The sequence below is a fragment of the Branchiostoma lanceolatum genome, chromosome 3, assembly GCF_035083965.1.
Source record: "Branchiostoma lanceolatum isolate klBraLanc5 chromosome 3, klBraLanc5.hap2, whole genome shotgun sequence".
NCBI lineage: Eukaryota > Metazoa > Chordata > Leptocardii > Amphioxiformes > Branchiostomatidae > Branchiostoma > Branchiostoma lanceolatum.
In genome coordinates, this window is record NC_089724.1 from 19,465,048 (window position 1) to 19,482,049 (window position 17,002).

Genomic DNA, 17,002 nt, shown 5'->3' on the forward strand with positions numbered 1-17,002 from the left:
AGGCGACAGAACACATGCCTGCTTTACCCCAACATCAGAATCAAAGTAGCCGGTCTCCTGATCACCTGATCACCAAACACTACCTTATTTTCTACTCTCGTATATCTTGTCTACAGTCTTCACGCCCCGATCCCGAATAGAATACCATTCTGTGCAAACACAAACTTTAAGTCATCCCGCCAAACAAGATCAAAGGCCTTGAATAGGTACAAAAAAGTGTAGGTGGGTTTTCCATAGGCTTTACGAGTAGCAATTATGTCCAGGTACATGTAGTTGTTTGTTGTAACGCGAGTAGCATCTATGTCCACATAAAAAATGTGATCTTCGGGTCGTCTATCCTTTTTTAAAAGCCCCCTAGATTTCCCATAGAATGTTCTTCGATGTATGTTAGGAGTCTATAGCCTTGTTGAATACTAAAAAAAAGTACTTATGCAAGAGGAAAGAGTTATGCCCCTGTAACTTAATTGTTTAAATCTTGTATCTCAACCTTTATATATATGTGTGGGAACTGCAATGCCTTTTTGCCAATCTTGTAGTATTTCTCCACTCCTGAAACAACAATGGAAGAGTACAGTGGTAGGGTTTAACATATTGTTTCCCCCTCCTTCAAGAACTTGTTGATACAATTTGGTCCTGGCCAGGGCTCTTGTACTAAAGATGCCTTCCTCGCTGTTTTGTTACCTCTGTGAAGGAGGTTCACCCCATAAGAGTTCGCAGCTATAACTCAAAATCAATTTGATACTTTGGCATGTCGCCTGCTAGTATTGGCGAGATGATATATCGATGCACGTTGAATATTCGGGCACCGTAGCCCGTAGCAGTGTTTCTAGGTATTAAATGTAATTTTACAAAACGACACCCCCATCTTGCAGGTGTGGTACAATCCATGGCTGGGGCCAGTAACTGGGTCCAATTACCTACTCTCCAAGTAGAGGTTAGGCTCCGGCTTGCTACACTGCATTGGTTACTGCCTAGCGTTACAATAATCAACTACCTGGAAACAGGTTTTAAGGAAATCTTTACTCTTGGTAAAGAGGGCATCAACCACCTCAGACCACACCACAAACACCATAGTTACTTCACGGAGACTTGTGGTCTACGGACTCCTTCCTTATGTAACGACGTCCTCAACCTTTGCCCCGATGTGTACTTAGTGTGTTAATTAGGTATGTAGACCATATGGGAGGAGTAATTTGCATATACAATAGCTTAATTCTTCACTTACTACAATGTTTCGTTTCAATTGTGTAATAAGAAGCCGATGTACAATAGCAAGTGACGCTCGACCGATTTATGCCAGTGATTAATGTGTTTGTTTCATCAACTTAACAATTCTAACAATTTGTCTTCAAACGACCGGTTAATAAACAGAATAATTACAAGACAAAGAAACTTGCGGAGCGAGTTTGCAGACAACTGTACAGTATAAAAATATTTTGATCTGACTTCCAGTCCTGTATTCGACACGACACGACACGATGGCAACAAGATCGAACGTGAAGAGGAAATGTTTGATGCTGAGCCAGAGAATCCAGGTCATCAAAGAGTACGAGAAGGGCGGCAGAAGTTCGCGGAGTCTCGCGAAGGAGTTCGGTGTGGGGAAAACTCAGATCGAGAACATCATCAAGAGAAAGAGAGAGCACCTGGACGACTTCGCCAACAACACGCCAGAAACCCAGAAGAGAAGGCGCTACACGGGGTATGAGGAAATCAACGAGTTGTGCTGGGAATTCTACTGTGACAGAACATCCCAGGGTAAGTCCACTAACGGACCGATGCTACAAGGAGCAGCGCTGACATTCGCCAAAGACCTGGGTGTGACTGGCTTCAAGGCATCAAACGGATGGCTGGAGAGTTTCAGGAAGCGTCACAATATCAGCACAATCGGTAAGTCGAGCGGTAGTTATCGCGAAGACAAGGCGGTGGTCCAGAGACGTGGGCAGGAGGTTTCCAGTACCACAGATGGACAAGTGCACACAGCCCTGGACCTTTCTATTGACAACAGTTGTGACGAGAATTCAGAGAGTCAAGACAGCGGTGCAAAGACGAAGGCGGCAGACAGCTGCCACCTAGATGATGTGTTGTTGGGATCCGAAAATCGTGAGCAGAATGAGTCCAATATCACAAGTCGACACGCAACCCCGGACATTTCTACCGCTAGCAACAGTTACATCGGGAGCCCTGCAACGACTGAGAAAGACCTGGCTAACAGAAGAGAGGGCGGCGACACACACGCCGCAACACTACCAGTCGTGGTGAAAGAAGAACCAGAAGAGACTGAAGGCGAATGGCAGGGGGACAGCAGTGATGGAGATATACCTACTGGTCCCATTAAGAACTTCAGCATGGCGATAAAGGCTGTGAATGAGATGAAACTGTTCTGTTTGAATGAAGGTCTGGGGTCTGAAATGTTCACTCTCTACGAACTAGAAAATCGCTTCATCTCCTTGTGGATGAAAAGACAGACAACGTCTACGGCGATATAGACCTGGATGACTTATAGAACAGGTGACTAGGACAATGCTTGAAATGTCGGTGTTATTTTTTCTATATGCTATATTGTACATAGTAGTTTCAACTTAATACTGTATGTAGTTTTGAAGCACTGTCACAGAACGCAATGTGCATGCGCAAGGCTTCTGGTGCTCCGTCTGGCTGGTGAACTGCTTGTATTTATTAATAATCGGTGGCAAAGTCAACTGTCAACAAAGTACTTCAATTGGAATGTATTGTCAGGCATATCGAAGAGTTATGTTCGAGTTATGATAAAATCTATCACGGTATCTTTTGGATGTTGGTTCTTTTCCGATACAACTATATGGAAACTGTATAGAGAATATCATCTTTTAATATATACGGGAACTAAACCTTATACGCTCTAATGCAGATACGTTCCCGGTACGTGCTTAGTTTTAATACCCTTGTATGTGACCACGTTACTTAAATGAACGGGGATGTAAACGAGTAGTTGTAACGTCCCATGGCTCTTTGTATATAAAGGTTTCTGGTGATATATATACATGTGCTGTTTTCCAGTTATATGTTTCAAGTGGAGTTCTGTCATTAAAGTATCAATACACATGGACTGCATTGTCGCTCTTAAAGTCGCACCAATGTATTCGAAACTCATGAACTGAAAGAATTCAAAAGTTTCCTAGACATCCCAAAATACCATAGCCGCAAAATTTCACAAGAGTTCGGATTTCTCTGCTTAGAATATTCAAAGTTTCTAATATGTCTTGTTTAATTGTAGTTCAGACAGGACAGCATTCCATGGCCTGGAATGCTGCCTTGTCAGATAAATTAACGACTAGTTCGACCACCTCTAGACTTCCTGCAACTATCGCCTCGTGATCGTGGCGAGAATAAATGAGACGAAGCAATTTTTTTCTAAAAGTTTTTTAGATTTCGGTCGAAGAGATCCAACAAATACATTTTGGCAGTGTAAAACTGAAATGCATCAGGCACTGGTATTTTCAACATTAGATTGTGATCATACACATTGTATAAGCACAAATACATTTGTAAACTGAACAAAGAAGTACAATGTTTTGTACACATTCTTTCATCAACACATTTTTCTAATCTCAGGGAACACAAAACGTGGCCAGAATGACTAAGTGGTCAATTATCAAGGTTTGATTATTCTCAAACTTTGTTGTACATGAGACTGATAACAACGTGCGCAGCCGTCAGTCCCATAGCTGAGTGGGTAGGAACAGTCTGAGCTGCAGCGCCTGGTCTGGATCCAGATTAGGGAAGAAGCGCAGTCCCGTCAGTAGCTCGATATCTCTCACTCGGGCAACGTGTGTCTCCATTAGGCTATCCGAGTCCTGTAAGGAGAAAGTTTAGATCAGCAGCCAGCAGAAACATAACTCGTATAATAGGAAAAAAGAAAGAGAAAGCGTTCTCGAAAATCCATATTTGGTCCTTTTTCTTCGTTGGCGCACTATTTCAAACACAGCAACTTTTTTCGGCAAAAATATCAGGTCTCTACATATGGCGCACATAAACCATGCACGCTTTAGCTAGCTGTATTTGTCAGGGCCTAATACGTAGACGAGAATGAATACCTGGCAGCCCCGTTCCGCGGACAAGTATCTCTCTCTGTGTGGCAAAATAAAGGAAATGACGTCGACTTTTCCTCCCTGGCAGGCGGAAGTGATGTTGCCACCGCCCAAACATCTCGTGACGATCTTGTAATAGTGAGTGGGGATGGGTGCTGGGATATTGGGTAGAAATCTAGGGAAGAAATACAGGAGTTGGTGCGTAACAAAACCACGTGAAATGAAACATTGAGAATTTTTTTTGTTATCTATGTAGAAAAATATCAAACAGATGCTGACTGTGTGCCGTTGGTTCCCGGTTCGTCCCTTGTACCATCCACGTTCCAGTCAAAGATGGGTCCGGATATGACGTTCACGCCGCTGTAAGTTCCCGCCCAACGCGAAATCTTCTCCTCTGCCGGACGCCACAGGACTGATGGCAAACAACATGGCGGATAAAGTGTCACTGTCCATGGTACTGAAACAGGATCTACTGGCATAAACATCCAAACAAGTACACTGCATTTATGTGCAAAATGGATAACGTTACAAATGTGTTTTCTGTCAAGCGCTAGCTTGGAGTGAAACTCCAATTGGTTGGTTGGAGCTGCAATACTTAACCACAACATTACCACATAAACGCTACTTCTTCGCGTAGTATTTCGCACTTAGAGGCGTCCTTACACACACTGATCATGTTAGAACAATGCCTTGGTATCGTCAGTACAAAGATTCGCATACTTGCTGAGAAGCTCCTGTGTTGGGGAACCATGTTACTCGTCACCAGGGCAGTCATCCAGCTGCTCTCGTCCCCAGACTTTTGGTCTGCGAGGATAAGACGAAGCAAAAGACCGTGGCATTTTACTTAAGGGCAATAAGGATACATCAAATACCTTGAAAGATTTGGCTTTCTACAGGCTTTACCAATGCTATACTGTTTCCGCGTCACACCTGTACTGTTTTACTGATCGATTCCTACCTTAGAAATACGCAATGTGAAACGACTCCACGTCACGACTTACACGGTGAGTACAGATATCCGATGTCCAGGTCACCGAACTCAGTACAGTTTAAGGAATCGGTAGAAGGGACTCTGACGTCATGCCGCCGACATAATGACGTCACAGCTGCCGATGACATGTGTGTGTCCTAGCGGTGGAAAGTTACCCATCACGCAAAACAATCAGCACATTCTCCACGGTAATACCCGTAATTGATATATAAGAGTCTAGACGTGAACTTCAAGAAATAATGCACATTCCTTTGACATATATGTATATGTCCTATTTTCCATTAACATGAGCTTCACTCGTCGACTTGTAGTTAGATTGATTCTTGATATGAACGTTACCTCAGACAGAGTGGTAGCAGACCAAAGCGGCATGAATGTGTCCCTGCTGTAGGCGGCTACATAATCCTTCTGTGTAAGATGACAGTACCCCGTAGGAAAGGTGACAGAAGGTGCGCCGAATGGGAGATGTTGCGACTGATACATGGACTCTGAAAAACGAAGGTATGATGAAAGGTTAGGATCTGTTGTTTGGGTATTTCGCGATGACTTACATGGAACCTCAAAAAGCAATTCGTTTGGACACGTGTAATGTTTGAATGACTTACCCTGAGCAGCGGCCAAGTTTAGTTCACGGTCAAAGTCTTCGACTGTTGCAGAATTCTGTGGGGAACGGCCAGGTAAACAAATCAAAGTATCAAATCAAACGAATCAAACGAAGAAAAAGCATCTGTGGGTTTGATTGAGTTGAAACCAAGGTTAAAGCTCGCATGACGATCCTTACAGCGAATCCTGAGCAGGATGACCCAGGTGCTGATATACAGTCCTGGTTCTGTGAAGCAACAGCGGTGTAGTCCGCGGGAAAGGGGCAGGACCCGGCTGCAGCGGGCGGGGCCTCAGACGGTACAGGCCGGGGCTGCAGCAGGATATGGTTCAGGCTGCCGCGTGTACCGTTGTTCGGGGCCGGAGTCACTCCAACCAGATCTTTGTCGCAACAAATGGATGGTGTCAGCCATGTTTCTCGATAAGAACGCTTATGTTATTTCAATTTCATACCCTGGTTTCTTAAGCGACAGGTATTTGGCACATACAAGACGATAAATTTGTTTGTGCTACCGTGATATTTCGATGCCTTGCTGAGGCCGGACACGACAAAGGTTTCGAAATAGTTTGAAAGTTAAAAGAGATATGCATGCAAGTGATGAAACTATCTCTGGTTTTGTCAACCTTTCATCTTCATGTGATGATATAGAAGAGCCAGATCCTCACCTGCCATAAGGTCGTACAGTTCGATGTTTTGGAAAGGCTGCGATTTTGTGTTTTGTTTGAAGGCAGGGCCGTGCGCGACAAACAGGGCCTACGAGAAAGAAGAAGTTGTACAGTTTTTAGCAGTCGTTATCAAAAATCATAAATCGTAAAGCAATGATACAGTAAACTAAGCAAAGTACCTACATGCATGCTACGGTACTCGTTGTCGTACCCGTGTGCCCCACCATCGCAGAATGCACTGGCATAGTTGTCTTCGGCACTCCTGTAAGATATACCAGTGGATATATCAGCATTTACCTTTAGCAAGGTGTCATCGATAAGTCACAATGATAAGTCAGTATGAAAATACTTTTCATTTGGGATATCCATATACAATATATTACCGATTTTTACTCAATTTAATCAAATTAATGTCGTACGACTTTTCACGGTATTACTGTGCACTGCAACACCACCACTACAAGTTCCTAAGGGCGCCCTCACGTTCATCGTACGATCGACGCACGATCACAAACTGAGGACGTCGACATTCTTGGGATAGCCGTGCATGTGTGGTACAAAATTCAGCTGTCTTGTTACCGAAAAGATCTTTGTCGGTGGTTGTTTCTGTCACAACCCGAGCTGCTTGAAAATTGTATGACATCAAAACCGTACGACGAATGTGACCGCGCCGTTAGAACTACCGCTCCCCGTGAAAGGGTGGTGATGATATGAGAGAAGGTGCGCCATACCTGGCCACGAGCCAGTTGTCTACCACACTGATAACGACGTCTTCTATCCGGCGGTTGTTGACGAAGTGGAACCGTTTGGGAAGGTCTTGTTTGTTGTAAACAGTCATGTGGGGACTTGCACACTAGAGAAAAGGATGTCCCGTTACGTATAGGAAATGCATGCGTAGGGTCTGCATAGGGTGCGTATCATGTTGTTTTACAAAACACACGTCGCGTAATTCACCACAAGTAGAATTCTGCAAAAAGTCTGCTGTATCCATTGATACATAACTTATTGGGAAATAACACTCTCTTCTGGAGTTTAGGGCCCCTTTAATGAAAGTAGATTGCATGTGGATTGGACGGACACCTCACCGTTAAACTGTCTGCAACTGCAACAGGATCGACTGAAATGAAGAACAAAATTGTAATGTTTTACATCGCAGCTAGTTTGACATGTAAAGAACTACTTGTAATCCCGACAATTGTGCATAATTAACGTTTCTACTCGGTCGTTGAGTCCCACAAACCTGTGCTTCTCTTTTATTTATTTCTACTGTTTAGAAAAAGGATGCTGATTTTTTATTTACATTCTTACTTACTTCCTTCCTTCTTTCTCTCATTTCCTTCCTTCCTCTCTCATTGCCCTTATTTTTCTCAATAGTGAGTAAAGATGAAACGTAGTTGAAACTCACACGTATTTTCTGTATCGGGCCGAAAAGGCCGGATCCTTCCCACTGATCCTGAGTAGATGTACATCCCGCTTGTGTCAGTCAGCTGAAGAAGAGGTAATTATAAAACTGTAACAAACCTGTCAGTCATTAGTTTATGTGGTACAGATGTAGTCATGTAGTACACAACAAAAGTACAGCGACTTCCGTAAGGTCTTCTACAACAAAACATGCAAACAACAACAATGGGATACAAAATAATTCACCTTAGTACAAGTATAACAAGTATATGAATACTTCAACATGTCAAGTTTAAACTATCACTTACACTACTAGTTCTAAGATCTAAACATTCTTTGATATATTTACCTATTTGTACACAGTAATATAACTACCACGACCTATGCCCCGATTTGTAATTAGTGTAGTTAGGTACCGTGGGAGGTGCGACTTGCATAATGAGCCGCGTAAATTCTACATCTTCTAGGTTATTTCCTCTAAAGTGTGATACTAGTAAGACGCCGATGCAAGAGACGCTCGACCGATTTATGCCAGTGATTGATGTGTGTTTTGTTTCAAATTAGTAATTGTAACAATTCGTATGCAAATGTGACGCGTTAGTAAACAGAGTCATCAAAAGACAAAGCAACTTGCGGAGCGAGTTTACAGACAACTTTGTACAAGGCAGTATAAAGAGAAATAGTTTGATCTGATTTCCAGTCCTGTATTCGACACGACACGACACGATGGCAACAAGATCGAACGTGAAGAGGAAATGTTTGATGCTGAGCCAGAGAATCCAGGTCATCGAAGAGTACGAGAAGGGCGGCAGAAGTTCGCGGAGTCTCGCGAAGGAGTTCGGTGTGGGGAAGACTCAGATCGAGAACATCATCAAGAGAAAGAGAGAGCACCTGGACGACTTCGCCAACAACACGCCAGAAACCCAGAAGAGAAGGCGCTACACGGGGTATGAGGAAATCAACGAGTTGTGCTGGGAATTCTACTGTGACAGAACATCCCAGGGTAAGTCCACTAACGGACCGATGCTACAAGGAGCAGCGCTGACATTCGCCAAAGACCTGGGTGTGACTGGCTTCAAGGCATCAAACGGGTGGCTGGAGAGTTTCAGGAAGCGTCATAATATCAGCACAATCGGAAAGTCGAGCGGCAATTATCGGGAAGACAAGGCGGTGATCCGGAGACGTGGGCAGGAGGTTTCCAGTACCACAGATGGACAAGTACACACAGCCCTGGACCTTTCTATTGACAACAGTCGTAACGAGAATTCAGAGAGCCAAGACAGCTGCCAACTAGACAATGCGTTGTTAGGAAACCTGGAGCAGAATGGGCCCGGTTTTACAAGTCGACACGCAACCCCGGACATGTTTAACGTTACCAGCAGTAACACAGAGAGCCCGGCAACATCTCACTCGACTAACGAGAGAGAGGATGGCGACACACACGCCGCAACACTACCTGTCATGGTGAAAGAAGAACCAGAAGAGAGCGAAGGCCAATGGCAAGAGGACAACTGTGATGGAGATATACCTACTGGTCCTATTAAGAACTTCAGCATGGCGATAAAGGCTGTGAATGAGGTGAAACTGTTCTGTTTGAATGAAGGTCTGGGATCTGAAATGTTCACTCTCTACGAACTAGAAAATCGATTCATCTCCTTGTGGATGAACAAAAGGACAGGGAAATAGAGCGACTTCTTTGAAAAAGTATGACCAAAAACAATTCTTAATATGTTTTCCACCGTAGATTTGTTATATTGTAACGTTACATAATTTCAACTCCACATAAAAATAGTTTTTATACTTTTGTCTGTGACCATGTAACTTCTTAATACCCTTTGCTTCTCTGTATATAATGTATTTTGGTAATATATACATGTACTACTTTCCAGTTGCACGTTTCAAGTTTAGTGGATGAATTAAAGCTATATCAAAATGAAGTCGCTTTTTCCTTCCTTAGACCACCCCTTCCTAAAGTCGCACCCACGTGTCCGTAACTGAACCAACGAAGTTCCTGGACGACCCGATCAAGTTACCATAACCGCTACAATTAACACAGGTTCGAAGATTTTACGCCTCTCCAAAATAGTCAAAGTTTCTCGTTTGTCTTTTTTGATTGTAGTTCATCAATTATTTAAATAATATTTGATATAACATCACATCACATGTGTCCATTGATGACTTCCTGTTACTCTACGGCGAGCGTGACTAGCATATAGAAAATATACTAGTATAACTGCGAAAACACAGACGGACAGACCAAAAACGATACCTGTCTGATAAACCACTAGGTAGACCGCCTCTGAACTCTACTTCCCATCACTTCCACAAGTCTATCCTTTGTGGTGACACCATCTTCCCACTCACTTCCGGACACACACCAACATTAACAAACAGACCGAAAAGATTCCGTACACGGAGCAAGAAGGTATCAGTGGAACGTATGCAAATATGTTGTGCTCAAATACGATCTTGGTCACTTGTACTTGCCTTGTCACATAAGATCACTTTAAATCACAAATTTCCCTCAAAGTTGTAAACAACATATTATTCATCGTACCTTGTCAAGTCGGACAACTCTATCGCAGCTTGTCTCCGCCATCCCTATGACACACACAACAACAAATAAAACAGTTAAATGCACAATAGACTAGAAACGCGTTTTAGCGTAATTTTTGTCTGGAAAAATTGTAAGTAGGTGACACAATTTGAGGAGTGAACATGACATTTCCTGGTCTGAGCTCGAGTATGACGTGATTCAGGAGAGGAAACGGGGATGACCCCATGTTTTGTGTCTGTACCATGATCTGCCACTGTGATAATGTTGATGCAGCCCAGAAGGTCTCTCTCCGCCAGCCCGTCCATGAGCTGTGCCATGGTGCAGTCAATCTCCTCAAGAGACTCCCTTATCTGTCATGGGAGGGAGAAAATAACTTTGGAGCAGAAGTTTGTCAAGTAGGGATGTTTATCAACCAAAACGCGTAATCCGATGGCATGACGTCGTCACTAAAATAAAAAATAAAATAAAAATTTATACTGATTTTGACCAGTGATAACACATCCATTAGGTTAAATCCTCGTTTTTCTGCAAGTTAGCCTTAAGCTTTTGTTTGAATATTTACCATAACATTTTTGAAATTAATACATGTATAAATGTTTTATACTTCTTTTGAGTTGGGTCCATATATGTGCCCTGTCGTGTCCACCTGCGAGAAGTACAGCGTCAGGAAGGACGGCCTGGGGATGTTGGAGAGAAATGCGCATGTTGCCAGGTAATATCACCGTTACGTTGTACATCACTGCCTTACAAACATTTAAAGACTGGTAAAAAGTCACACCAAGGGTTCTAATGAGTAAAGAGAAATACGCAGTACCTTTCATTCTCGGGTAGCTCTAACCACTTCAAAATCTGATTCACTCGGTCCTCATAAGCAACGCTCCTGTGGAATAAAAGCATATGGATGAAGCTATTATCATTACTGTTTAATCAAGATTTTCCAAATATCACCCCGGCCCACCCTCCCTCAGTTCTGTGAATCTCTTTCGATAATATCAAGCGCCAAGTGTTGTGCTGGCGGTGGTGCAAAGTTTGCGTAGGTCGAGCTATCCTAACACGTCAGACCTCCTACCCATCGTATCTCCTGTAGTAGTCAGGGTACATGCCCTCAACCTTGACGTCCGAGCCGGGCCAGAAAAACGTCCCTGACCGCTTACCCTGCTTCTTCACTGTGTTCCACAGCTGGAAAATACAAGTCAGTCATGGATAAGCGGGTATACTGACTGTAAACCTCCAATTTATGTGAATCTAAAAACTGTACATGTATATTGGATTTTTTTAGCAAGGAGGGCGACACCAGGAGGAGTCTTTAGCGTAGTACTGTTGTAATAACATTCAGATTGGACTTATTACAAATATGAACTATAAAGCTGTAAGGAAAAACTGCTACTGAAATTCCGATTAGTTCCCCATACATGTCGACACACTACAGGGTATACAGTATACGTCATATCGCCGTTCTACTTACTGGTTCTCCTCCCCACCAGGCAGGGACGAAAGACTCGTTACAGCCCAGGCAGAATGACGTGTTGAAGACAGGATCGTACATGTTGTTTTCAGTAATCCCATTGGACTCGCCATACAGTCCCTGGAAATCAGTCGGGACAATCATTCACCAAGTGGACGCTAGCCTCCGATCAGTTGAGGTAGTTTTGTGGAAACAACAGCTTAACAGAATATGACCAAATTGGTCTACTGGAAAACTTTTTTCTACATGGCCCACCAGCTTACTATAACGTTAACAGAACTCCAAGATTGATCCGTGATCACAGAGGACAAACTGACGATAAAACGCGCTTACCGTGACGATGGTGTAGTGGTTGGGGAATGTCACCGTTGGGAACTGGGAGTACATGTAGGGTGCATGGACACCGCACCTGGCTAGGGTGAACAATGAAACAAAATCCGCAACATCAACTGCAAGTTGGTTAAAGAAATATTGCACAAATGAACTAGAAATAAGCTTCGAAATGAGAACGCTTTAGTCTGGCTTACTTGTCCTGGATTCTATTTATTTTTATCTATCAATCTTTAGGTTGGTCCCTTTAGTTAACTTAGGGAGCCCTTACACAAGATAACGCCAATCATAGCAAATCAGGCTACAAAATAATAACTTAACATAAACTGAATGAGTAATCCATTCACAATCATATAACATAAAACACTAACCATCAATCATACGATCATTCGTAATGCACAGTTTTATAGAGTTCATTCGTATGGCCTCGTGTACCCGTACATGTATTGTTCTGAAAGGTATCAAGGTATACTCACCCATCCGACCGATGGTGGGGGTGATGTTCCGGAGGAGATATTCTGCTTTGAAGCCATCGATAGAGATCAGGAGAACAGGCGGCTCCGAGTAACTGTGGAGGAAACGGAAAAGAAACATGGTTAAACAGAACAAAACGACATCTTAAAATGAGTTAATCATTGCATCCTTGCTGTGTAACTTGACACGTCCCTAAATGGAGTGGTAGGACACGCCTCCCTCTAAATGCCGTCCTTCCCAGATCATGACGGTGTTCTTTACTGTATCCAAAGCCGGTCCATTTCGGACCGTCGTATTTAAAGCTCTCTTGGCATCTCTGATACAGTTGCGACAGTGGTCTGTCGACTCTGTCCTAACTATGGTACCGTACTCCGTCCCAATCCCTGTGCCGGTGTTCTTACCCGGCCGGACAGCGGGGTCCGTCGGTGCTGATGCACGGCTCCTCCAGCCATGCCCCGCGGGGACACTGGAAGCCTTTGTCACCTGTAGATGACAAGAACACGAGATGAAGCGATCTTACATCTTCTCCGAAACAGAATGATATGTTAAGTTTCAAATGAAATTCAATGAATTCAATCAAACAAAAACGATAAATGCATCATAAGATGTTGTGATGCGGTCTGTATTTTTGAAATTTTGTTCCTCGTTCCATAAAGACGAGCTAGATCAATGTTGTTCCAAGTACATTTGTAGTTTGATCCGTTAGCCGCCATTTTCTCACCTGATTTTCGAAGTCCAAGGCCTAACCCAAGTCCAAGTAGTAGACATAGGAGGGATACCTAAAACAAGAAGGTCTGTTATAAGAATGATTATACTACTACCAGTAGTCCAGTACTGAATTCTACATCCTTTTCTATGTCAATAAGTCTGTCATCTAAGATGATGTTATTTTAACAAAATCTGCGTATATAAGTAAGAACGTTGTGTATACGTGCTTGATCTAATAACAACATGGATAGCGTATAGTATGATTTCTGGGCAATCAGTTAGTGAAGTGGCCACACCCACCACTATCAGACCAGCAATAAGTCCCTTTCTTAGAGCCGTCTTTGTTGGTTTGTCTTTATCACTGGCCATGGATGCTGGGGATTCCACAAACTGTTCCTACAAAGTCCTTTCTGTCTGAAAGAACAACAATGAAAAGTCAGTGTGTCACAACAATAAATACATACATACATTACATACATACATACATACATACATACATACATACATACAGATATATAAACATACACTTGAAACGCTACCATAAAAATAATCTTCTTCAATGGCGAAGGTAACAAAGACATCGTGATTCTAAATATCAGTCCAACAGAGGAAAATGGAGATTTCAATAGGGGGAGGGGAGGTGCATTGCATTCGATGATACGCTACTAAAATAGATTCATAATCGGAACGCTGACATGTGCATCGAGGACAAACCCAACGTCAATACTATTTATGATATATGCATATCAACATGAACTCACATTGTATCGTTTCAATGGACCTTAACGTTGCAGGTATCGACTGCACAACGTATTTCCTTCGGCCGTCACAATCCGCCACATTATCATGGCAGGCAGCAGAAGTTGGTAACATAATCTCCCTGCATGTGCTCTGGCCTTGTACATGTGACGTTGGGCACCACAGCGGGCACACGGTACAATAACAGAGGCAAAAGGAGCGGGCCGAAGGACGGAGAGGGAAGATATATGTGGCATTTACATCAGATATTATATACGATGTGATTTACGGTATGATTAACTTTATTTATTGCCATTTTTGACTGACAAACTGATAGGATAATGAGGACACTGTTACCAGCATTGGTTATTTTATTAGGCCATGTTGATTGGATTATATGGATGACATCCGCACGCGCATCAATTTTCGGCCGTTTCCTAGAATAAATAAAAAGTTTTCGACTATACTCTAAATCTCACAAAGCAGCTGCAAAATGATCAAATATATGGCCTTACTTCACGAAAATGACAATATTCAAAACAATGGACCTCTAGACCTTTATTGGACATGCTACAATAAAGCATTCTCCTTTGAAGACCGTGAAAAGGTTAACATTTAAAGTTGTCAGCTTTTGACAGAATTTTTTTTCAAATAAATATGTAAAAACATGGTTCTAAGGGCAATTGGCAATAAACATTATATTAGCAGCTTACAACATGTGCTAAGAAACTCATCTATTAATGTAAAACCATTTTGCTTACAACACGAACAAATGCACTGCAAATAAAAGACCATAAAAAGACACGGCTTTTGTAAATCGAGGGCGACTTCAGCTAGTTACAGCTGCATTTCTTTACAGGTACATATCGTTAATGTACTAGAAAAGTACTATTGGGGAGGGGGTATAAGATTGCTGTTTCTTTTAGATCAATAGATCTTTGCATTTTCCAGTTGCTTATTTGATCCCATTATATATGCGTCTTCCTAGTTAGTTTACTTCACCAACTCTATGATCAGACGGCTTTTGGGTGTAAGTTTTATTTTCTCTAATCTACAGGTGCGTATCATGCTCCCCACCCGCTGTTCTGTCCCCAAACACGCTTTGTGCCTAGATCGTGTGTAAAAAAGGCTTTAGATTTCATTTTTTTCAACGTTACTGCGTACATATACAGCACAGTAAGTTGAAAAGTGTATCCAAAGTTTGTTTATCGTTCGTGCGAACTCCAGGGGTCATTTATTCACAGTTGCTGTCTTTACAAAGGGCGTGGGATCAATAGTTGAATGAATGACCAGCTCTGATTCAATTGGTTTCTTTAAACATTTACCCAATTGGCCAACAACGGCGGTGTGCTTCAAGCACCTAAGCACACAAGTGCGTCCCTATGACCCTTTCAGAACAGTAGCTCGAGAAATGCTTGACAACCAGCGTAACGTTAACTTTCTAATCTAAGATTTGGTAGCTTTAAATAGAAGCAGTGAAACCAAATGGACATGTAGAAATGTGGTACATGGTCAGTTTGAATTTAAGCCCTTCCAATAGGCGACCCATACATGTGCTTTTTTACTTGCATCAAATCCTTTGCCAATACTCTGGCCTGTGACGGAACGTTTTTTAAGTCACAGGGGATGACATTTCCTTACGTCTTATTATGAAATTTACAGCTTTACATTTTTCTTTAACTTGTAGACATTTATCTTACTCAACTGTCAGTGTTAACGGTCCAGTTAGTAATGTTTTGAGATCAAACAATGCATCGAAATAACCTGAAGCGAACGATCATGAATACATGTACTTTGACCCACCTGGCGTGGCTTTGATTTTAGCCAAGTGCATGGTTTACTCTGAGAAACAGTACTTCAGGTTAAGTGACCGACAACGTAATAAATCCATCCACGTCATGAAGATAACCATATCCTCACCTTTGTCACGGGTAGGTACAACAGAGCAACTGGTCAAGTAAACAGCCGCAGAATCTGCCGCTATAGCGCTAGTCTGATGTGGTAAGAGAAAATGTGAACTCAGCCAAGAAGTTGGCAAACAAGGAAACAACTATATATATACTGGGGACGTTTCATTACGTACTGTCGATATGCGGAGGAGGGGAAATAAAACAATGCTTACTTCAAACTAGTGACTCTCCAAATAGTTTTATTTCAATATTTTTCATCTGATTCCTAACTCATCACGTTTCATATCCTTTAATGCATGTTATATCGCGATATATCAAGCGAACATGAAGACCCAACCTTCAGTGGTTCATCCCCGAGTGAGCGCAGCTGGTGTCGCCTCAAATCAGTCTATAACCTACACGTGAGGGGTGCGTGTTTCTTATATGGCCTGCGTTTAAGAATCATTCACTATTTTCGTCCCTTTTCAGTATAGTAGTATTTATCCTTTAAAAGAGAAATTGAGTGAGATCTGGAAAGTATTGATTCATGACACGATGGTGACAAACAAGAAATAAACCAGACTGATGTCTTTTTTCAAGACACCGTACATGAACATGTACATTAGGAGGGCCAGGTACGCGTGGTCTAATGGTGAAAAGCTGTGTGATAACGTCGTATTTCCTGGTCCATACCGGCATGGACTGCCCGGGTGAGGTCTTTACGGTTCAATGGTAGGTTCAATGGTAGGTCAAAAAGTGGGAGTTGGGTCGGGAATGAGATTGTCATTACAAGCCCATGAAGCCTATTCTATTGAACAATGAATTGAAAGAAATCATCTCAAAATAATTCAGCTGACCTGTTGTTACTCCCGATCATCCACATGCGCTGCGGGGTCTGCTTGCCAGGTGTGCAACTTCAAAAGTCAAACCGTAAACTGCACAGTGTTATACTAAGTTATTCTTGTCTATCCAGTATTTTTTAATCATTTGGAAAAGTCAAAAAGGCTACTGTGCGTGGCCTTACATTGCTTTTCAAATGGATCTGTCATAATATTACCTGTAGTGTGAACAAAAGGAAAACAAGACTGTTTGATTAGGACCATGTACTTTGAACTC

At 42.4% G+C, this 17,002-nt stretch overlaps 2 protein-coding genes across 7 annotated transcripts; one reads left to right on the forward strand and one right to left on the reverse strand.

Annotated features, from left to right (window-relative positions):
• Positions 1-1,435: 1,435 nt before the first annotated feature.
• On the forward strand, positions 1,436-3,085 carry LOC136430878 (uncharacterized). The gene has a single exon (XM_066421943.1). It carries the CDS (start codon positions 1,479-1,481, stop codon positions 2,484-2,486), a length of 1,008 nt encoding a protein of 335 aa, XP_066278040.1. The 5' UTR covers positions 1,436-1,478; the 3' UTR covers positions 2,487-3,085.
• A 14-nt stretch (positions 3,086-3,099) lies between these two features.
• LOC136430874 (venom phosphodiesterase-like) lies at positions 3,100-16,900 on the reverse strand. Of its 6 annotated transcripts, none has more exons than XM_066421935.1 (26): positions 16,744-16,900; positions 15,918-15,990; positions 13,560-13,669; positions 13,273-13,330; positions 12,953-13,034; positions 12,554-12,645; positions 12,081-12,160; positions 11,748-11,867; positions 11,352-11,461; positions 11,097-11,162; positions 10,887-10,959; positions 10,524-10,632; positions 10,283-10,326; positions 7,730-7,811; positions 7,410-7,441; positions 7,056-7,177; positions 6,508-6,586; positions 6,325-6,412; positions 5,840-6,039; positions 5,664-5,718; positions 5,398-5,546; positions 5,069-5,195; positions 4,788-4,871; positions 4,347-4,479; positions 4,074-4,242; positions 3,100-3,833 (listed from the first exon to the last, which is right to left on the reverse strand). In XM_066421935.1, exons 3-26 carry the CDS (start codon positions 13,626-13,628, stop codon positions 3,693-3,695), a joined length of 2,364 nt encoding a protein of 787 aa, XP_066278032.1. In that variant the 5' UTR covers positions 13,629-13,669; positions 15,918-15,990; positions 16,744-16,900; the 3' UTR covers positions 3,100-3,692. The 6 variants fall into 6 exon arrangements, with proteins under 6 accessions (XP_066278032.1, XP_066278030.1, XP_066278033.1 ...); XM_066421933.1 differs by having other exon boundaries at positions 13,560-13,673; XM_066421936.1 differs by lacking the exon at positions 15,918-15,990 and having other exon boundaries at positions 13,560-13,673.
• Between the last annotated feature and the right edge of the window lie 102 nt (positions 16,901-17,002).